This window comes from Ursus americanus, chromosome 18 (genome assembly GCF_024610735.1).
Source record: "Ursus americanus isolate L20-20 chromosome 18, mUrsAme1.1.p, whole genome shotgun sequence".
Taxonomy (NCBI): Eukaryota; Metazoa; Chordata; class Mammalia; order Carnivora; family Ursidae; genus Ursus; species Ursus americanus.
In genome coordinates this window covers 35,592,075-35,613,604 of record NC_142144.1, presented here as the reverse complement: position 1 = coordinate 35,613,604, position 21,530 = coordinate 35,592,075, and the positions used below count along the sequence as shown (strand labels likewise).

The following is a 21,530-nucleotide window of genomic DNA, read 5'->3' as shown; positions in this document are numbered from 1 at the left end:
TTCAGCCATAAAAAGGAATAAAGTACTGCTACATTCTATTACATGGATGAAACTTATTGAGGGAAAGAAGCCAATCACAAAATAGTATTTTATATTATTCCATTTACATGAATACATAAAGCTACAGAGACAGTTAAGTTAGTGATTTCCTAGGACAGGAGAAAGAGAAGAGTGACTGGAATGGGTACAGGGTTTTGGTGGTGGGGTAGGGATGGAGGAGAGATGATGAAAATGTTCTAAAATTGTGATGATTGCACAACTCTGAATATAAGTTACTGAATTTACACTTTATAATGGGTGAATTGTATGTGAATTACATCTCAGGAAAGCTACTATGTTTTTTAAAATATTGTATTTATTTATTTGAGAGACAGAGATAGAGCACGAGCGGGGAGGAGACGGAGAAGCAGGCTCCCCACAGGGCTCAATGCAGGGCTTGATGTAGGGCTCGATGCAGGCCTCAATCCCAGGACCCTAGGATCATGACCTGAGCCAAAGGCAACATCTGACTGACTGAGACGCCCAGGTGCCTCTCAGTAAAGTTACTATTAAAAAAAAACAAAAAAACAAAAAAGCCTCTCCACTGGTTCACATTTCACAGTAAAGCCCAAGTTCTTGCAGTAATCCTACAGGGCCCTACAAGTCTATACACCAGCTCTGGCTTCTGCCTCTGACTTATCTAGCTGCCACTTCTTCGCTTAACTATTCCAGCTATTGCATCGTTCCTTCACTCTTCCAGTTACACTGGCCTCAAGGCCATAGCATTTAGAATCTCCCGTCAGCTTTACTCCCAAGGTACCCAAACGGGTCTTCCTCTCATCTCCATATCTAGCTCAAATGTAACATCCAGAGGCTTCCTGGAACGCTGACTTAATGTTACAGATTACAGCCTCCTCCCCAATTCCCCACCTCTCTTCCTTTCTTCTATAGCACAACTCACCAGCATGTGAAATACTAAACGTCTTATTATATGTCCCTTCCAAATAGAACTTAAAACTCATTGAGGGGTACCTGGCTCAGTGGGTGAGTATGTGACTTGATCTCGCAGTTTTAAGTTTGAGCCCCAAGTTGCGTGTAGACATCACTTAAAAATTGAATCTTAAAAAAATAAAAATAAAATCTTAAAGGAAAAAAAAAACCCTTAAACTCATTGAGAGCAGGGAATTTAGTTCATTATTATATCTTTAGTGCCTGGCATGTATTTGGGGTTCAACAGTTATCAAATGGATACATGAGTAAGTTCTAATTCAGACATATGTTGAAAAATGTCATCCCTCCACCACCATCCCGATGTCTCCTTACTTTCAGGCCTCATCACCTGCTCCAGGATAGTTGAGGCTGCCTTCTTTACTGTCCTTTAGCCTCCTATCTCTCCTTCAAATACCCTGTCCACTTCGTACCAGGACAGCTGTATCTAAAATACTAATAGGACTACCTTCATCTTCCTAAGAATTCATGGCAAGGGGAAAAAAAAACCCTTCATTGATCCCTCCTTACCCTAAGGCTGAAGTCCAAATTCTTCAGTACTCTATCTCCCTGTGCTGTAGGCCTTGCCATACAGTTACACACTCTAACATCCCACCCTTCAGCCTTAGCAAACTCTGAATGTTCCAACTTCTCTGGAACAGTGGGCCTTTGCATATTCTAGTCCCAAACCTTCTAACCTGGTGAAGGCATTAATTTTTCCAACCTGAGCTCAACGGCAGAGTTGGCAGCTTTATTGCCCACACCAGAACTTTCTTCCATCATAGCACTTACCACTTTGTCTGTTTTCCCTGCCCAACCTGAGTCTGTGAAAGCAGAACCACTGGGTCTAAACTGGTTTTGTAACCTACGTCTAGCACTGAGCTTGGCACACGGTAGACATCATGACATTTTTGACGGAGTACTATCCTGCCAGGGTAGTTTTAAGCATTCAACAGTACTATCCTGCCAGGGTAGTTCTGTTTCCCATAAAAAATCCCCCCAGGGGTGCCTGCTAGATGGCTCAGTTGGTGGAGCAGGTGACTTTTTTTTTTTTAACCTTTTATTTGAGAGAGAGAACAGGCGCGCTAACGCAAGCAGGGGGAGGGACAGAAGGAGAAGGAGAAGCAGACACCCTGCTGAGCAGGGAGCCCAATGCAGAGCTCCATCCCAGGACCCTGGGATCATGAACTGAGCTGAAGGCAGACGCTTGAAAGACTGAGCCATCCAGGTGCCTCGAGCAGGTGACTTTTTATCTTGGGGCTGTGAGTTCAAGTCCCACATTGGCCATAGAGGTTACTTAAAACCAATCCCCCCAAATACCTGCTCAAATTCATGTCCCCATACTTAGTAGAAGGGGGAACTACACTCCCCTGCTGGCAGTTCAGCAGACCTGGGGCTTAATCCTTCCACCCTATCCCAAAGCTTCTCCTGAAGACAGAAAGGATGATTTTATTTACACGAGGTTTATTCTTACTCTTGGAGGAATCAGCTTCCCAGACCCGAGAGGACTGGAGGATGGAAGTAGACATCCAAGAAAAACACTGGTGACTTTCCCAACTTCATTCCCCAATCAAAGAGGACAGTTTCTGGTTTGCCACCGGCAAGTTTATTACATGATTAAAGTTCAAATAAAAAAATAATAACAAAATCTTGGCAGGGAAGCTAGAGCCAGAGTCTGGGAGTGCTGTTTCCCTGTCCCCAGTCTCCCTGGCCAAGCCCAGCTCCATTAACTCAGTTTGACTCGATCAAATTCCTCATCAAGACTTGCATCTGAGCCCTGGACATCTCTGCTGCTCCCACTGGAGACGGAGTCCTGGGCCCCTGGCACTGGGGCTTTGGTGAGGGCCCCATACACACCCATGGCCTAAGAAGAGGGACAGAGAAAGAGCCATGAGGACACATGGCAGAAGACACAGCCCAACCTACCAATGACTAAAAAGAAAGTGGGGCTGGGCCCAATAAGGTTGTTTTTCCTCTCTCTCTCTCAAGACTCAAACTTTAGAGTTGATTCTAGGAATCTTATAAACTATTAGAACAGGGTCACCCTCAGAATACCAGTACAGATATCTGCCAAAAAAAGAGACGTCTCAAGAACTCCCCTATCTCCGGGGGGGGGGGGGAGTGTCTCATTCTTAGAGATTTATTCTCTACAGAGACTAACAGGAGGTCTAGGTCTCACTCTGAAGGCCTCTATGGTGTATAAGTTGTGACAGTGGTGGTGGGGTCTCAGTTTCTGGCACTGGTGTTCTGTGCTGGGTCCTCAGGGCACTCTAACCTGAGCCACCATACTGGTGACGTCACCGGGGTTGGAGGGCAGCAGGATAGTGTTGGAGTCCTTGGCCAGCTTGGAGAACGCACTGACATACTGCTCAGCCACCGTCAGTGAGGCTGCCGCATCTCCATTCTGTGGCCACGGAAGGGAAAAAAATCACAGATCACAGACTTGGAGAAGGGGGTGGGGGCAGGGGGTAGATAGAGGGGACGGGAGTAAAAAGAAGTCAGATTCCTGGAAAAAGGATCAGATCACAATGCAGATCACAATACAAGAGATCATGTAATCTGGCTCAACGGAACCCACAAAGGCAGGAACTTCTCCCAAGAATAGATGAGAAAACCTCTTCCACTGTCAACTCCTGTCCCTGACTCCCACCCAGGGGCCTCTCACATGTTGTGTCAGAGCTGCAGCCAAGATCCGAATAGCTTCAGCCTTAGCTTTGGCCTTGGCCAGAACTGCACTGGCCTCTCCTGGAAGAAAAGAGACAAAGCTTTACTCATGAGGTCAGGGTATCTTAAAGCTCCTGTCGCAGCACCGACCCTCAAAGATCCATGCCCTGCTCCTCCCTCAGCCTCTACCCTCTGTGGACCTGCTGCCTGATTGATTTGTTCAGCCTTTTCCGCCTCGGAGGCCAGGATCTGTGCCTGCTTCTTCCCCTCTGCCACGTTGATGGCTGACTCTCGGGTCCCCTCAGACTCTAGAACTGTGGCCCGTTTCCGCCTCTCTGCCTCCACCTAGAAGCCCCCAACAAGCCCCATCAACAAGAAGCCAGAGTAAACTCTTACACAGACCTGCAACTGTACCCGTCATGATAGGGAAGGGAGTCCAGGTCCCCATGAGACTGGAGCATCCTGAAGTCCTCTTCCCTATCCCTCCCTGGCCCCCACCTGCATCTGCATGGACTCTTTCACCCGGGGTGGTACGTGGATATCCTTGATCTCATAACGGAGGCAGCGAATGCCCCAGCAGTCAGCAGCCTGATTGATGGCATCCACAATGCTAGCATTCAGGGACTCCCGCTCCTGGAAAAAGAGAGGTATAAATTCCATGGCTTCAACCCATTCATCAAGGGTCTAAGCTGAGAAGTGCCTCTGATTGATTCGTCTTGACCCCCAGAAAGGACTGAGAGTGCAAGGTGTGTGTCTTCCAAAACTAACCTTGGCCCAGATCTCCTTACCCGGAAGACTTTGTCCAGAGAGAGTTTGCCAAGCTCTGATCTCATGGTTGTCTGAGCTAGCTGTGTGACAGCATACTCAGGGTCCTCCACACCATAGCTTGCCTGAAAAGGGCATGGGTAGTGTAATAAGCTTGAGTGCAGAATTTTAGTGGGAAAAGCAACTCAGAAGCTGAATAAATCAAGTAGCAGATACCTTGTAAGGGTCCATGATTCGTAGATAAAGGACTCCATCGATCTGCAGAGTTACATTGTCTACAAGTACAGCAGTGGGAGAGAAAAGGAAGAAAATTAGGCTTCTAATTTCCAATCAACTCTTTCTTCTGAGCTCTGGATCTCCTGCAACCACATCGTAATGGCCTCAGAGCACCCGTGTCACCCTAGACCCCTCACCGAGAGTCACAGCCGACTGCTCAGGCACGTTGATGACAATTTCCTTGAGACTCTGCACGTATCGGATCCGGTCTAACACAGGGATGAGGATGTTCAAGCCCTGGGAAGAGGAGTCATGGGTCCTCAGAAGAATGAGGATTTTAAGGTTAGGATCCAAGCTAGGCCTGGAGTGGGTATGGAATCAACATGTGGAACATTCCAAGTAAAGCAGAAAGCTGGGGGTGTCAATGGTAGGAAAGCCCAAGAGGATAGGAATACAAGGCTGCACATCTGAATGGAGGGGAGAGTGAAGGGAATAGGAACCAGCAGAGTAGAAGACAGGTGAAGCTGAGAGAGTGCACAGGGGAGATACCCAAGAACGGGGCCTGTGGGATGCTAAAGCGAATAGGAAAAGATGGTAACAGGGGTATAAGTATAAAGTTCAGCAGCCTGGGGCCTGCTAGGTCTGGCTGGGGGAGTTGGAAGCCAAAGGTGGATGCAGGATCGAAGGAGATCCCACCGCATTCGACCATGTCATGAGGGAATTCGGCATCAGGCTGGCCCTGAGTGGGCAGAAGAGGTTCTCACAGGCTCCAGGATCCGATGGAATCGGCCCATTCGCTCCACCACCCAGGCCTCCTGCTGCGGCACAAACAGTACCACGGTGTTTCGGGGCAATCCAGAGGAGGCGCGACGCGGAGCACGGCCAGAAGCCTCTACGGAGCCCTGAAGAGAAGACAAGGATTAGCTGAGACACCAGCCGGCGGCGCACCCCGCCCCTGTCGGCGCCTATCCAGGGGGTATCTCCCCAACCCGCGACCCTAAAGAGTCCTCGGAGAGGAACTCACGTGGGTACCATGACCTCTAACCCCAGTTCTCTCACCAAACTTAGAATCCCACTTCTTCCCAGGTAAGGACCCAGGTGATCTCTGGCCTGACCCTTGGAGAAGGTTCCCCCGCACTCACCCTCAGCAAAAGGGCCCCAGTCCCCCGCGCCGCGCGCGCCAGCATTTCCCACGGCCGAAGGACCTCCGGAACCAACGAGACGAGGAGCAGAGAGGTCGCTCTAGAAACCCGGACCAGAGCCTTTCCTCCTGTATTTCCACTCCCCCAGACGTACTTCCGGCCGCCTGCTCCCCGCCCCCAACCTCAGCCAATCAGCGTTACTTGGCTGAAGTGTGTATCAAAAGGTTTCCTTGGATATGCAGACCTAGAGAAGGCCCGAGGCTGGAACTTGTTCTGGTTCTCGTTGATGGAGCCTGAGATCCCGGACATGGTGACTAAGGAAGCTATTTTCCACGTGCAACTGGCCCAGAAACACCTCCCACCGAGTTCTTTACCTCCATCCGAGACTCAGTTTACCCTTCCGAGCATATAAAACGCCCCTGTCACCGTAACGACCGGGAGATTTCGAGCTCTTTGCCACGGTTGCCATAGTGACATTGTCAGGTAGTCCTGCTGCGTTGTACGCAGCCCTCCCACTACGGACTGACCCCATTCCCGTTGCCATGGTGACTGGGCCTAACAATGCCTAGTGATTGGACTGAGATTTCCCGTTCCCCTCTTTTCCCAAAGCACCATAGCTTTTTCTACCTCTTTCGACCTCTTCCCAGTCAAAGTCTATAAGGCCTAGTCCCATTGCAGAGTCCAGCACACAGCCCCTACATTCAGCCTTCTCTGGATCATGTCACTCTGCACACATCCCTGGCACATCTTTTAAGAGACTTGCATAATCACTCTCATTTTACATTTCAGGGCACTTAAGTTCAAGAGGGGCTAAAATCAGTTAACAATAGAACCAATATAGGAATGCAGGCCTACATTCAGAGAATTCAGCTTTTGTGGCTGAACCTTCCCCACCACCCCAACCCATTTATCTGGAAAGAGCAAGACCAGATCCTAAGAATCATTAAGGGCCTTGCCTAAGATTTCATGGCCTTAGGCCTCAGGCCTCCTCTTTGGGAGAACAGGCAGAGTCTGAGCTCCAGTTAGGCCCTCCATCCCCATTTCCATACACTCCCCAACAGAAAAACTAGGGTTTAGCTCAAGTTTCCAAACAAGAATTTATTCTTTCTTCTGTTTTTTTTTTTTTTCTTGAAAAAAGTACCAGGTACAGTTTTTTCTTTTTTTCCTTTTTTTTCTTTTTGTTCAAGTTTCAAGCAATTGCTTGTTCCCCTCAGCCCAGCCCCAGGAGTTAGAGCTAAGGCTGGGTCAGAGTCTGGTGTGGGGAGTGGGACAGGTGGGAATCACATGACTGAGTGTGAGGGGTGCCCCTCACCCCAGCTGAGGTAGGTGGGTCAGAGTCTGGCCAGGTGAGAGGAGACACCTCGGTCCTTGGCCCTGACTCTGCCCCCTGAACACCTTCCTCAGTCAGGACCCCAAAGCAAGGAGACACAGGAAGGAGGAGAAGGACAAGTGGAATCTGGAGACTTAGAAGTGGGGGGGGGAGTTAACCAGTGTGTGTGTATGCATGCAATCTCTCTTTCTCACACACACCACACAAATATAAGCTTGTATGTGCAAACACGTGTGCACATACATACACACACACACACGCACACACACAAAGTTGGCTTTCAGAGAAGGGTCAGAGGGTAGGGGAAGTGAAAGGTATAGGGAAGGACAGGGGAAGCTGAGTCTTTGGCTAGTGACTCAGTCCTTCTGGGATAACCTCTCTGCCCTCAGCTGAGGAAAAACAGTTCTTCCCCAACCCCCACATCAGCTTCTTCAACTCCTGAGCTTGGAGCAATATCTGAGAGTGGGAATGGAGGAGGGGCAATGCCAATTATCAGGTTTGGGAGGTTACCAAGGCAATCCAATTTGAATAAATTATAAATTAAAAATAAATAAAATAATAAGTGGCCCCTGCCCAGGACAGGGAGGCAACGCTGGCATAACTTGCCTGGGAACTTGGGACAACCTCAGGGTAGCTCCGGTGTCTTCCCACTACCTAAGCTGGCCTGGGAAGTCCAAGGGGGTAGGGAGGCACGTGGAGTACCCAGAGTAGAGCAGAGTGTGGTAAGGATCAGAAGCTTTAAACACCCAAATAATCAATTTGGGCATGAGCATGGTGAGGGCTTTAATTCAAGCCTGAAGGGTCTTTCGCCACCTTTCCACGTATTTGCTCTGTCCAGGATGGAGCAGGATGGGCTGGTACTTGGCCCACATGGGTTCAGGGCACTGACAATCAGGGCAAAGGTGAATAACGTGGATTGTGAGGGGACTCAGTCACTGCCTGCAGTTCGTAGGGGAGCCCTGTGTCCAGTTCCAGGCTCCGGCGGGAAAAAAGCAGGCGGATGTCTCCATGCAGGCTTAAGCGGCCTGAGCGGGAGCTCCGGAACCTGGGGGAGGACAGTGTGATCAAAGAAAGAATCCAGACAGTAGAGAAGCCAGGAGGGATCTTATTCGGGGAAGAGACAACCTGGGGTGGGGAAAATCCTTTCCCTGGGCCTTCCTAACCGCCCTGGGGCCCTGTCCTTACCTGAGGTGCAGCAAGTAGCAGAGGAGGCGGCAGGTGGGGCTAGCATTTCCCTCCTCGCCCACGGGCACCAGAAAGAGGCGATGGCGCAGGAAGGTCATATGGGCAGCAGGCATGTCCGAGAAGTCAAAAGTCACGAGGAACATCTTCACCACAGTCTGGTTGGGGTTAAATAAGGTCTGGGGGTAGGACAGAACAAAGTTGGTAGGGTCTAGGGGCTGTTTTCCTCTCCCTACTCCCACTCCCCCTCAGGGAAAACTTACCACTTGGATGGTGCCCACCTTGGGCACGCTGTAACCCTTCCTCCCCAGGGGGTTCAGGTCCACGACACCCTAGGAAGACCATAGAGCCATCAGCTAAGGTGGGGTCTTTGAATACTCTTCCATCTCCTTAATCTTTCACTCTGGGCCTGGCCCATGCCCCACACAAGAGTTCTCCCCACCTGGCCCTGAACCCTCTCCTTAGGGGAGAATACCTAAAGAATCCCTCCTGCCACCAACCCCTCATCCTCCTCACAAGCTAACTTAGAGCTGAGGTCAGGTCATACCAGGAAGGGGGCCGGGGCATTTTGCTCAGAAACATCAAAGAAGGTGACAGTGACAGGCAGCGTGACATGCTGGGGGCAGTAGGATCCACTAGCTCCAATCTCTGCCGTGAAGCCCTCAATGTGGCCAGATGGTGCAAAGCGTCCTCGCAGCAATGATTCCTGGGGTGGAGATGGGGAAAGCATATTATGAGACAGACGCCGGCTGCTTTCTTTACCCATCCAAGCCACATTCCACCATCTCACTTCCCCCAAGGCCCCCAATCACAGAATCCAAGGGGAACTACCTCAAAGTTGCCCAACAGGGTACGGCTGACGGCAGGGGTAGGAACAGGGGAGGCACTGGGGGGGCTCAGCAGGCCTGGCCCCTTCCGGAGGCTTCGAAGGGAGCTCCTGGTAGGGGAGGGGACACACAGTGTGTTGGCTTAAAGCATTCTGGTATGCTTACTCATGTCCTTGGGCTCACCCTTTGCCACTATCTAGGGCTCCTGCCCTGGGGTCCCCTATCCTGATGTTGGAAAAAGAATTACAGACTTTTGCCCCATCTGAAGGGACAGAGCAATGGGAGAAGCTGATCACTCACAGCTTCAGGCGACGGGCACCTTTCAGCCTCCGCCCCATGGGACTGCAGTCTGTTGGGTCCTATGGAGAGGAAAGATTACAAAAAGAGATTGGGTGAAGGTCAAGTATGTTTGTGAGCAGGAGCTCATTACAAGCTCACATAGGAATATCCACACACACCCCCGCCCCCCAGCCCAGGCCTTCACCTTTTCCCACACACATATCTACTTAAGAATAGACCATCTCCTCTCCTGGCTTACCAGCACAGGCTCCTTGGGCCCAGGCAGCAGATGGCTCCAGAAGGGTGTGGCTTTGGCATCAGAACTGTTGGCAGCAGGAGGGTGGCCCACGGTTCCCCGGCGCCTCCGAGGGGCTGGCCCCTCATCCTCAGAGCTGACATCCAGGGCTTCTCCAGCAGGAAGCAGCCTTCGCTTGGTGGGGCAGGGGCCTGGAGGTCCAGGGCCAGGGGGTGTGTGCTCGGGACTATGCCCATTGGCAGTGCCAGGGGACTCCCTAGGCCAAGGGCTGCCCCCGTTGCCCACCCCAGCCACTGGGCTCTTACCCCCTATTTGTGCAAGACTGTGCAAATCAGTGTCAAATGTGTGCAGCTGACCCAGAGGGGCTGGCCCTGGGGAATCCCCCAGGGACCCCTGTCCCCCTGGATCTGGGGAAGCCCAGTCTCTGGTGTGCAAACTATTGCAGGAAGCATTTGATGGGGGACAGGGGGGACTCTGGGCCCCTGAAGTCCAAGGCGAGGTGGAGCTACCTCCCTGTTCCACAACGCAGAGGCCATGATGGCAGAAATGCTGGCTGGTCACACCCAGTCCCAGCCCCAGTCCCTCTGGGCCTAATAGCCTCACAGTAGATGGTTCTTCAGGGGGTAGTCCCTCTCTGGACCCCAGCCCAGGGCCTCTCTTCAGCTCCCTGGGAACCTCAGTGGGCGGGGCCGGCCGTTTCAGGGCCCTATGAGGCTCGGAGGCACCAGCTGGAGGGGAAAAGATGGATACCTGGTAAACCCCAGGGGATGTCGCCCCCCCTGCTGGGCTGTAGCCCATGAGCAGGCCACCCTGGAGGGCCCCCTGCCTGACTGCAGGCTGCGAAGGGCCAGCCTCTGGTTCTGAGGATGGAGACGGCTCCGCCTGCACGTGGCGCATGAAGCCCCCCCTTGGGTCAGGGGGGCCCCCCCACACAGCCTTTATGCTGGGCCTGGGCTGGGGGGCCTGGGGACATCTGTGCAAGAGAAGAGAAGAAAAGGTGGTCAGAGGAATCAATGAGTCTTCTCCCTTCCACCTGAGTTTCAGATCCTCCCCCAGCCTGAAGAGGTAGCCTTATGGAGCTCCTGGGGGTGAAGGTGTCCAAATCCCCAGAAAGATTAATGGAATATTAATCCCATTAATAACAGAGACCAGTCCAAGAACTTCTAAGAGGGTACCATGATTACTTCGGGTTTCTTACTGGACCTGCTTCCCCTCCCTTTCCCTAGCACTCACCCCGATGAAGAGGCCTTAAGCCTAGCTGTGTGTTCCCTCTTCCTGACTGATGCCTTGCTCTCCTAGCTTGCAGTCTGGTCCATTCCCGCTGCACTGGCAAGGTGACTGCCACCATTCCGTGCAGCTCCTGGGCTCAGCCGGACCCTGAGGAAAGAAGAACAGACATAAGCCAGGATCCCTGGAGCCGGTGGTAAGGCTCCTCTCCAAATGTGGGTTACCAGAGTACCCTCCAGGATATCCTTCTTCCATATGAAAAGCTCTTCAGAAACGGATGGCACGGTCTTGGGATCCAGCGCCCAGAGGGCAGAGCTGGGCTACCTAAGGAGTCAGAGAGAGGCAGGTCTCCGTTCAATGTAATAATGATGTGAGAAGTAAGTTGTGGCAGGATGACCAGTTATCAGGGCCATGAGCAAAGGGGCTTTTTGCCCTGAATGTGAGGGGGGATGCAACACCCCAGGATCCAAGCGATCATGCCTCCCGAGAGTTGGTCAGGATAAGAATTCAGCCCTCCTAGTCAGGGCCACCGAGCTGTATAACTCCTTCCCATAAGTCTATCTCCAAAGGGATAGTGCTACCCCAAATCCCTAAGGGCAGAGGTCTTGCAGAAACTCACACCCCACTAGCATTCCTCAGAGTATACAAACCTCAGGTCAGCTCAAAGGTAGCCCTTTGGACTTAAACTCCCAATTGCCCCCAGCAGTCTATCCCTTTAACAGGCCGCAACAAATCTAATCAAAAACAAGTGGGGGGGATGGAAGAGGCACTGCCAGAAGGCACTTTCCAGGACCTACCCTCCCCCTAGGCCCTGCACACTAGAGATAAGGCAGGGGCAGTCAGACAGCTGGAAGCAACTAGGACTACCTCTCCACTTCGCCACAACATGTTCCACAAACAAAAACCCAAACCACTGTTTTTCTGCCAGGGCACAAGATGGTCTTTACTGACTAGTTCACCCCCAGGAACCCACACTGGGTGAGGGCAATGTCAAATTAAAGGCCATCTTCCTTTTTGTGGAAGGAAATACTGCCTCCAGAATCAAGCTTCTCTTTTGAGCAGTAGCCTGTGCTGCCTGCCATCCACAATGTCTTTTCCCCTTCAAGGAATGTCCCCTGTAGGTCTACCTAAGCCCTGTCCTTCCTCCTTGGCTAGCCCAAATGCCATTCCCTCCAGAAAGCCTATTCTGGCCACCCTAAACCATAAATCTCTCCCTCTCTCCTCTGAGACTCCACCTAAGGCAGTCTCACTATCTACTGTACCCCAGTGACAGTTTTGCTTGCTCTTGTAGGTAAGACATCTCCTAGACAGGAGTGCCTGGGTGGCCCAGTCAGTTAAGCGGCTGACTTGGTTTCCGCTCAGGTCGTGATCTCAGTGTCATGAGATGGAGCCCGTCTGTGGGCTCCACACTCAATGTGTAGTCCGCTCGAGATTCTCTCTCCCTCTCCCTCTGCCCCTCCCACCTGTGCTCTCTCGATCTCTAAAATAAATAAATAAATCTTAAAAATAAAAAATAAAAGAAATCTCCTAGACAGACCACGGGGTTCTTGAGAATAGGTCTGTGCTCTGTCCCTCCACCAAACTCCAAGTATAGGGATTAAGCACATAGCAGCATACTTTAAAAAGCAGAACGGAAGCCCCAGAGATCTCAGCATTGTTCCTGGCAATGCAGAGAAAAACTCCCAGAATGAGAGAAGCAGAGAGATTACTTGTATAGACAGGGTCAGCAACAAAAGAGGTGGAAGTGGGGGGCAGGGAGAAAGGGAGAGAGTTGCACCCCAGAGACTGAAAAGCTTTCCTACACCAAGTTCCCATCATTGCACCCAACCCTACCATATTTCACCACGTTCTCAGTAGAAGTGAGACCACTAAGAAAATTCTGGTTCCCTGTGGTGGCTCGGGTACCTGGAAAGGGCAGAACTCCAATGACAGCACTGTAAGAGGTACAACCTGTATTCATCTCTACCCCTCCTTTCCTCTACCCAAGCCATACAGATTCAGAAAGGGCCTTTCCCTTAGCACTTCACCCCCTGGTCATCCAAGTTGGCCTCTTCAGTCCTTGCCTTGGGGAAGCCAGATGATGACATGATTCCCTACTTGACCCCAGCATGCCTGGCATCTGCTCATTCTCCCAAAGCCCTCTCAGTTCCTGCTTTCTCAATGAGAAGCTCTAAGACTCACTTCCCTGCTACCCAGCCTGTCTGGCTCTAGACCATGGCTTCAAGCTGACTCATGGGGCAGGACTGTGGAGGAGGGGGGCAGGGTAGGGCAAACCTCACTCTGTGCAGGGGGTGGGCAGCAGCTGGCATCAAACAGCTGTGCCAGGCTCTGGCTGGCAAGGACTACAGTTCCCAACATGCCCAGCGAGCAAGGCCAGCAAAAACAACAAGTCCCAGAATACCATGGTTCTGTACCTCAGACACCTGCTAGGCCTGGGAGGTGGGGTAGGTGGGTGTTGGTATAGGTACAAGCTACCAGGCTCACTCTCCCCTTCCCTTCAGTATTAAAGATATCCATTTCTACACTGATCAAGGAGGGTGACAGGAAGGAGAATTCCTCTCCATGTGCTTTCTACCCTCATCCTGTTCAGAGAGAACTGCCAGCTGCTCTGCATTTTGTCCCTATACATGTCCACACAAGCTAGGGCAGCTACTCCCATGGACCACCACTGTGAGTACGAAGGTCAACCTCTGGTCTCTCACCAACCCCTTGACCACTGGCCTAAAACCTCTACCCTCAGTGGAGAAGGAGCAGATGTCAGCACCTCCTCCAAACTGAGCCCGGCAGACTCACCCCTTCTCCTGGACTCTGTTCTGGACGATTCCCCCACCCCCTGCTTAGTCTCCCAGGTCCATTCTCACCCCTTTCCTCCCCAGAGCCTGGGACAGGCCCCATTCCCTACTGGAGCTTCGGAGATTTGCTCTTTCCCCCTAGCACACACTCACCCCGCTCTTAAATTGGCTCCGCCGCGGCGGCCGCTGCTCCGGGCCCTTCCGTCCCGTCCCGGTCCCTCCCCTCGAATCCCGGGTCCTCCCCGCCACGGGCCCCCAACCCAGACAAAGGGTGGCTCAGGCAGAGCCCTGCTTTGCTAGGCTGTTCTCTGTTCAGCTTCGTGCAACACTAGCGGGCTCTGGAGCCCGCAGCCCCCCAACCGCTGCCGCACCCCTCCCCGCGACTGTCCCTCCCCTTGGCCGCCCCGGCTCCGCGCTGCCGACTCCGCTGCCCCTCTGACTCACAGGCCATTTCCTACCAGCTGATGGGGCCGCCCGCCCCGCCCAATGCCCCAACACCCCCGCCGCTGCGAACGCGGCCGCCACGCCCCCTAAGACCACGCCCTCCATGGGCAGCTATCATGCTGATTGGCCCAGAGGAGTCCAGCCTCTCCACGACCTCAAGAGTGAGGCACGCCCCCTCCAAGAGACGCACGCCCATTGGTCCAAAAGGGGGCAGGCCTACCCGGGACCACCCCGCCCATCCCTTAACCCTTCAGCTGCCGGAATCCAAAGGAGCTCCCTGCCCTGCCATTTAACCCTTTCAAAGGCTTAGGCCTCCTACTTCTCACCTCCGCCCTTCCTCTTCCGACGGTGTTTAATAGGACGCCCTAGGGCTTTCATAGACACGGTTCGACAATCTCCAAAGTCAGCCTGCTCTTCCCACACCAAACCCCAAATATCCCCACTCCCATTCATCTCTCCCTTCCTTGCAAACCAGAGCTTCAGAGACCAGAGGACTGTTGAAATCTAGAAAGCTTCCTTCATGTCAGAGCAGATGAAATAGTCCAGTAGTGGGACCTTATCTCCTTCCATCGAGAAATGGTATTCTTTCTTTCCTTACTCTACATTGACGCTCTTTTGCTTTCATTAGAGGGCCCCCAAGGACTCCTGAGATAGGGATATATATATATATATATATATTTTTTTTTAAAGATTTTATTTATTTATGTGACAGACAGCCAGCGAGAGAGGGAACACAGCAGGGGGAGTGGGAGAGGAAGAAGCAGGCTCCTAGCAGAGGAGCCCGATGTGGGACTCGATCCCGGAACGCCGGGATCACGCCCTGAGCCGAAGGCAGACGCTTTAACGACTGCGCCACCCAGGCGCCCCGAGATAGGGATATATTTTAATTCAGGGACCTACACACCCCTTTTGGTTTCTCTGAACTAACTACCATTCTGAGATCAGGCTGTTTCATCCCTTCTACCGGTACTCTCTCTTCATAGGAGACAGAGCACCCAGAGGAAGTGGGATAGGAAGGCTTCTGCCTTTAGTGGGGGAGATGTGCCCAACTCTTGCGATGAAGCTCACTCCCATGACTCACAGCTCCCTCGAAACTCTCCACCCTCCCCCTGAGTCACTGGGCTCCAGGCTCAGGCCAGAATGTGCCAAATTAAGTGGCAGCAGAATCAGCATTCTTAATTCCTGTCCTCCTATTCTTTAAATGACCAGGATGGAAACCTCTGCAAGGATGGGGCATTAAAAGATACTTTTTAGAGGGGCTGCTTTAGGGGCAAGCTAAGAAAATACGTAGCCCTGACTACCTTTCCCTCTGCACTTGTTGACAAGTCAGTTTCCAAACTTAGGAAGCTTTTTCCGTCAGTCTTCCAGAGAAGCAAGCAAATACCAGAGTCAAAAGAGGAAAGACTCAGGACACTAGCCTGGATCAGTCAGCAGAACATGGGACTCTTGATCTTGGGGTTGTGAGTTCAAACCCCACGCTGGGTGTAGGGATTACTTAAAAATAAAATCTTAAATCAACAACAACAAAAAACAAAGAGGGAAGACTCGAACTAACTGGAGAACTGGCTGTGCCTCCAGAAGAGGGGGAGTCCATTCTTCCATAGTTCAGAGCCCACAGAAGGCCCAAGGTCCTTGTTTCTACCTTGCCTGTGCTGCAGGCCCCAAAGGCCCTGAGGTTGTCAGTAGACAGTAAAAAAAGGCTCCCCTCCCCCTACTTCCTCCTTGTGCCCTAGACTTAGAAAGAAAAAGTAAGTAACCTTTCCCCTAAGCTCCCTTCTCCTCACCTCAGACCAGGAGAAAAACCCTGAAAAAAAATCCAGTTGCCATGGACTGACTTGTTCATTGGTTCCCTAATGGCAAGGAACAGGACTCAGGCAATTTTCAAAATCCTGAACAAAATGGCAGAGTACCAAATTAAGAACCTACTTGCCTTAGTAAAAGTTTACTAGGAAGACAAATAGACACAGAACACTATAGGAAATTAACAGTCCCTTGGTGATGCCACAGAACAAGCAGTAAGTTCTGTTTTACTGCCACTAACATAGGCCCAGGCCTTAGTTACTTGCAAAGGTCAGGGGGGCAATAGTTCAGTGGGAAGGATCAAAGATGTTCTAGGCCTCCAGGTGCCCTAGGAAAGCAGCATGGTGCAATCAAGATGCCTTACCTAGCTGCCCCAAACTCTTACCCTCCTTTTTTTTTTTTTTTTTTTTTTTTTTTTACAGCAGTTATCACCACCTGGCCTCCTCTGCCACACACACACACACACACAATTTCTTTCTCCCCGTGTTAGAATGGAAGCTCTGTGAGAGCAGCAATGTTGCTTTGTTCACGCTAGTATTCCCAGAATCAATATCAGTGCCTGGCACATAATAAGCACTCAATAAACATTGGCTGAAAGAAATGATGAGCCCTGGACTGAGTGAACAGCAATCAGAAGACCTGGGTCCTAATTCCTGCTCTTTCACTATGAGACCTAGAGAAAGTCACAGTCTCTGGCTGTAAAGTTTCAACTCTTTAAGGTGAGGGGTTTGTATAGATGTCGGCCACTGAGGGCCTCTGCAACTCTGGCCTTATATTGCTATGATTCTAATAGCTATTGTTCACGCAAATCCATTTTCAGAGAATGGTCCCAAATGTCTGAACGCCCTCCTCCATATAGTGAAGCAGAGAGGCTATATACTCCAGCCTCAGCACAGCAAACTGATGCCCTTTCTCTTCACGCCCCACCCACTCACACAAATGCCTCAGTCCTGAGGAAGCTGGAGTGTTTGCCCTAGGCCTGCCTCTCTGAGAGACAGTCTGGGAAGCTGTGTTGCCATAGCAATCAGCTCCTCCTCAAAAGCCTTCAGCCTGCCCTCCCTTACCCCACCCTACCCCACGGCTTTGTCTAGTCTCAGCACCCCCTCCCTCCCCAGCCAGTCACAGCTAGAAGGAGGTTGGCTAGGGGCCCCTTTCAGTAACACTGTCACACTCATCCAGCCCCTGTGTGGAAGGCAGGCCTTTTTTCACCCTCTCCCAGCTAGCCCAGGGGCAAATAGGACTTTGGTACTATATCAAGGCCCCTCAGGGAACTTGAGGAGCTCCTTGGAGGACTAGGCCCTAGTCCCTTTCTGACCATCCGCTTCCAAGCCAGGAGTGTGGGAGCCATTCTCTCTTCCTCTTCCAGCTGAGGCTGGATCATACCCTTTCTGGAGTTCAGCCTGCCATAGTAGCCTATCTCTCAAAATATACATCAAAGACTCAGTAATTTTCACCCTTCCTACAGAAGCCCATTTTTTAGGATCCTAGGGTTCCCCACTGGGGAGAAGGAAAAGGGTGGGAAAAATAAGTCTGTGGCAAGTGGTAAAAAAACTACCAGTCACTTGTGGGGGCTGTTGGGAGAGATCTTGGTAGGAGTAGGGTGAGGTCTGGGCCTTGCTGTTGGTAACTAGGGTCTGTGGCCATTGAGCACAAAGTTCCGGGCAGGGTACAGCTCCTAAACCGGCAAGTCCCAGGCCAGGCCCCAGGGCGAGGAAGGAAGTGGGAAATGAGCACACCCAGAGCATAGGGCAGGGCAAAGTGGGGGAGGGGGAAGACAGGGACCAAGGCAAGCTTCTGGGAGGAACAGGAACTAGAATGGGGGTTAACAGGAACACCAGCTGGGGTAAGAAACTCCAGTCTCAGCCAGACAGATCCAAAGCCAGACTAAGGAGACAGCCACAGAAGACCTAGTAGCACGTGGGGCCTGATCTTCCCTAAGAGTGGTCAGACCTGAAGGTGTTATTAGGAGCCAAGGAGCCAGGAGCACTACGGACTGGCTTCTTTAACCCACCAATTCCATCATGCCATTCCTAGAACACAGTACACAAGCCTCTTTCTGAGTTTCTATAAAGCCCCAAGTCTTTCTCAAAGGACTAGGGGTTCTTCCCCCCTCAGTTGGGGCCTACAACCCTTTCCCCTCACACAGTGCCCACAACCCCATCCCTTCTTTCTGTACACAGTCCCTCTGTCCCTCCATCTCTCCCACACTCTGGACCACCAGCTCTTCTCCATCATACAGCACCTGCTTCCCCCAAAGCAACTTCAGATCCCCTCCCCCTCAAGTATAGCCAGCCTCCAACCCTCCACATCAGACAGAGACCTAGCCCCCTCACACGGTACCTCTAGCCTGCGCAAAGCACTCCCGTCTCTCCCCCACAAGGGCCCCTGGAGAATGCACCTGCTTACCCACACGTTGAGCCCCCAAGTCCTCCCCCAACTCTGTCTTCCTCCCCCCCACAGCAGTCCTCAGATTCTCTCCTACTCTAACGTGCCCCCCACCTCCTCATGTTTGCCCAAGCGCACCCCCATCCTAGTCCCTTCTTTCACGCGCACCCCACCCCACACCTGTAGTTCCGTGAGTCCCGTTGCACCTGAGGAGGTAGTGGGTTGGGGCAGTTACAGAAAGGCCCTAGCAGCAGCCTCGGCCTGCAAACCTCATCCCTTCTGTCCGAGCCCCGCCCCCGCAACGCCGAGGCCCACCCCCTCCCTTGTCCCACCTCCCACCTTCTCGGGGTTCGTCCCCTTTCCTAGTTTCTTTAATTCCTTTGGCTCCTCCCCTGTAACACAGGCCCCGCCCCTATGACTCCGCCCCTTCTCGTCTTCTCTGCGTTTCCCAGGGAACATCCGCTTGTCCCTAACCTCTTCCCTGATCCCCACCCTTTTCTGGTCTCTCCGCCTTTCGCTGGGACCCGCCCCTCGGATTCCAGCCTGGCAGAACCCAGACCAGCCCCTCTTCCACCGCGAGCCCGGGTCGGTCTCAGAGACTCTCCTACCCCCACCCCTTCTCCCGCTCGCCTCACCCGGGCGCTAGCGCTTCAGCCCGGATCCGCTGGCTCTGATTGGCGGCGGCGGCCCCAATGGATGGCGGAGGAGACAAAGTGATGGCCGCAGGTTGCCTCAGGTCCCACCCGGCCACGTGCGGCTTCTGTGATGACAGGTCTAGAGGGGCGGGGCTTTGGCCCGCAGGGTGCGGGCCTAGGCTGACCGGATTGGGCTGGGGGTGGGGGAGACGAAGCTGGCATCAAAGCGCTAGCCTGAGGGCACGGAGCCTGACTGGGGCTCTCCAGGGCTTTCGAGTTAGTGTGAGCTGCCTGCGGAACTTGAGTCTTTTTCTGGAGATGTGTGGGTTAGCGCGCGCATTTGCCTTAATGGGGAGGTCTGTGGGGTTTGCAAGGTAGTGCAAGGAGTCTCAGGGGTATGTGAAGATGGGAGAATCTGGATGGTGGGGTTTCAAGTCTGTGAGGTTGAGCAAGTGCCTGCAGCCTACGCTGTGCGGGAGAATCTCAGTTCTGGGAGATGGGCAGTAACAATCAGATCTGTACCTGTGGAAGGTGGTTCAGCAAAGAGTTCTGTGAATTTTAGGAGCCTAAGTGTTAATACGAAGTTAGAAGAGTCTGCAGTAGCCGGAGAGAAGTAGGGCCTTTGCTTTGTACAAGTGTCAAGTGACTATGTGACAGTTACATATGTTCTTAGTTTAATTAGCGCTTGAGTCTTCTCTCCAATTTACGCTCGCCCTGCTATCCCGAGATATAGCAGGGGGAAGTCCTGCTGGTAGCTGGTAAGCTACCTGTAGATGGCAAGCTACCTGTAGATGGCAGCACAGGACCCTTGCAGAACTGAAGGGGCTCGGCCTCTCCGTAGAGCTGGTGGTATCGATTGTGGGTCAAACCTGACGAAGTTCTCTGAAAGTCGCAGATTCTTTAAGTTTCTGGGACTTTCTGTGAGTAGTTAACTTAAGTTGGTTTACTGAACACCAATTGCATGCAAAGAAAAAAAAAGTTTTTTCTCTATCCTCAAGGAACTTGTTTAGGTCGTCGTACAAATACCTAGATAATCCTACAGACAGTGAAGTTGGAAGGGTTTTGGGTAGTGGAAAAAGTATAGGGTTTGTAGTCATTTGTGTTGGCCTCTGAATTTTGGGTATTGGGTATTTCCTAGCTGTATGAATTTGGCTAAATTACTTGACTTTAAAAAATGAACTTAATTTTAGAACAATTTTAGATTTTAGAAAATTTATGAAGGTAACTCAGATTTTCCATATACCCCACCCAATTTCCCTTCTTGTTAACATTTAAATTAGTACGGTTCATCTGTTACAATTAATTAACCAATATTGATACATTATCATTAACTAAAGCCCATACCTTATTTAGATTTCCTTGGTTTTTCCTTATGCTCTTTTTCTGTTCCAGGATCCCATCCAGGGTAGCAATTGCATTTAGTTACCATGTCTCCTTAAACTTCTCTTGGCTGTGACATTTTCTCAGACTTCCTTGTTTTTGAAGACCTTGATGGTTTTACCATCAGATATTTTATAGAATGTCTTTCAGTGGTATTTGTCTGATGTGTTTCTCATGATTAGGCTGAGGTTATGGGTTCGGGGAAGAAAGACTCCTGAGTTAAAGTGTCAGGTTCACCTGACAGCTGTCCCATCCAAAGCCCCTGATCAGTAGGAAGTACTTATGATTGGTCCTCACCCTTTTTCCCTAAGAGCAGTTAGGGTTACCTCTTCAGAGGGAGTAATGATGAAGGATAGTTGGAAGGCAGGCAAGCAGGAACAAGGCACACCTCCCCCGCCCCAAGAGGAAAACCATCCTTAAAAGGATTTTACACGACCCTGGAAGGAGCCCTCCACCCTTTGCCATGTGATAGATAGATGACAAAAACCTGATTGGATGACAGGTGCAGGGAGGGTTAATCAGATTAAAACAGCCCGCCAACAAGACCATAAAAACCTCTAGACTTAGAAATTCTGGTGGATACACAAAAATAAACTCCAAATGGATGAAAGACCTCAATGTGAGACAGGAATCTATCAAAATTCTAGAGGAGAACATAGGCAACAACCTCTACGACATCGGCCAAAGCAACCTTTTTCATGACACATCCCCAAAGGCAAGAGAAACAAAAGATAAAATGAATTTATGGGACTTCATCAAGATTAAAAGTTTCTGCACAGCCAAGGAAACAGTCAGAAAAACTAAGAGGCAGCCCACGGAATGGGAGAATATATTTGCAAATGACACTACAGATAAAGGACTGGTATCCAAGATCTACAAAGAACTTCTCAAACTCAATACACGAGAAACAAATAAACAAATCAAAAAATGGGCAGAAGATATGAACAGACACTTTTCCAATGAAGACATACAAATGGCTAACAGACACATGAAAAAATGTTCAAAATCATTAGCCATCAAGGAAATTCAAATCAAAACCACACTGAGATACCACCTTACGCCAGTTAGAATGGCAAAAATAGACAAGGCAAGAAACAACAATTGTTGGAGAGGATGTGGAGAAAGGGGATCCCTCCTACATTGTTGGTGGGAATGCAGGTTGGTACAGCCACTCTGGAAAACAGTGTGGAGGTCCCTTAAAAAGTTAAAAATTGAGCTACCCTATGATCCAGCCATTGCA

At 51.2% G+C, this 21,530-nt stretch overlaps 2 protein-coding genes across 16 annotated transcripts; both read right to left on the bottom strand.

Annotated features, from left to right (window-relative positions):
* Positions 1 to 2,549: 2,549 nt before the first annotated feature.
* On the bottom strand, positions 2,550 to 5,912 carry STOML2 (stomatin like 2). The gene is made up of 10 exons (XM_045780458.2): positions 5,754 to 5,912; positions 5,376 to 5,513; positions 4,809 to 4,908; positions 4,612 to 4,670; positions 4,419 to 4,520; positions 4,129 to 4,263; positions 3,831 to 3,975; positions 3,632 to 3,711; positions 3,242 to 3,370; positions 2,550 to 2,830 (listed from the first exon to the last, which is right to left on the bottom strand). The coding sequence occupies exons 1-10, from the start codon at positions 5,796 to 5,798 to the stop codon at positions 2,693 to 2,695; spliced, it is 1,071 nt and encodes a 356-aa protein (XP_045636414.1). The 5' UTR covers positions 5,799 to 5,912; the 3' UTR covers positions 2,550 to 2,692.
* A 913-nt stretch (positions 5,913 to 6,825) lies between these two features.
* ATOSB (atos homolog B) lies at positions 6,826 to 18,535 on the bottom strand. Of its 15 annotated transcripts, none has more exons than XM_045780452.2 (10): positions 18,456 to 18,524; positions 11,087 to 11,178; positions 10,861 to 11,004; positions 9,631 to 10,600; positions 9,393 to 9,451; positions 9,097 to 9,202; positions 8,813 to 8,971; positions 8,529 to 8,597; positions 8,269 to 8,444; positions 6,826 to 8,128 (listed from the first exon to the last, which is right to left on the bottom strand). In XM_045780452.2, the coding sequence occupies exons 4-10, from the start codon at positions 10,522 to 10,524 to the stop codon at positions 7,975 to 7,977; spliced, it is 1,617 nt and encodes a 538-aa protein (XP_045636408.1). In that variant the 5' UTR covers positions 10,525 to 10,600; positions 10,861 to 11,004; positions 11,087 to 11,178; positions 18,456 to 18,524; the 3' UTR covers positions 6,826 to 7,974. The 15 variants fall into 15 exon arrangements, with proteins under 15 accessions (XP_045636408.1, XP_045636402.1, XP_087725702.1 ...); XM_045780446.2 differs by lacking the exon at positions 18,456 to 18,524 and adding exons at positions 12,688 to 12,759; positions 13,800 to 14,026 and having other exon boundaries at positions 10,861 to 11,178; XM_087869576.1 differs by lacking the exons at positions 11,087 to 11,178; positions 18,456 to 18,524 and adding exons at positions 12,688 to 12,759; positions 13,800 to 14,026.
* Between the last annotated feature and the right edge of the window lie 2,995 nt (positions 18,536 to 21,530).

Excerpts from the sequence above, each read along its gene's own strand:
- ATOSB (XM_045780456.2), bottom strand. The coding sequence starts at position 10,524 with ATGCGCCACGTGCAGGCGGAGCCGTCTCCATCCTCAGAACCAGAGGCT. Across the intron at positions 9,452-9,630 it reads GGCCCAAGGAGCCTGTGCTG|GACCCAACAGACTGCAGTCC; the intron begins GTAAGCCAGGAG and ends TCCTCTCCATAG. Across the intron at positions 9,203-9,392 it reads GGTGCCCGTCGCCTGAAGCT|GAGCTCCCTTCGAAGCCTCC; the intron begins GTGAGTGATCAG and ends CTCCCCTACCAG.
- STOML2 (XM_045780458.2), bottom strand. The coding sequence starts at position 5,798 with ATGCTGGCGCGCGCGGCGCGGGGGACTGGGGCCCTTTTGCTGAGG. Across the intron at positions 3,712-3,830 it reads ACAAATCAATCAGGCAGCAG|GAGAGGCCAGTGCAGTTCTG; the intron begins GTCCACAGAGGG and ends CTTTTCTTCCAG. Across the intron at positions 2,831-3,241 it reads TCACCAGTATGGTGGCTCAG|GCCATGGGTGTGTATGGGGC; the intron begins GTTAGAGTGCCC and ends CCCTCTTCTTAG.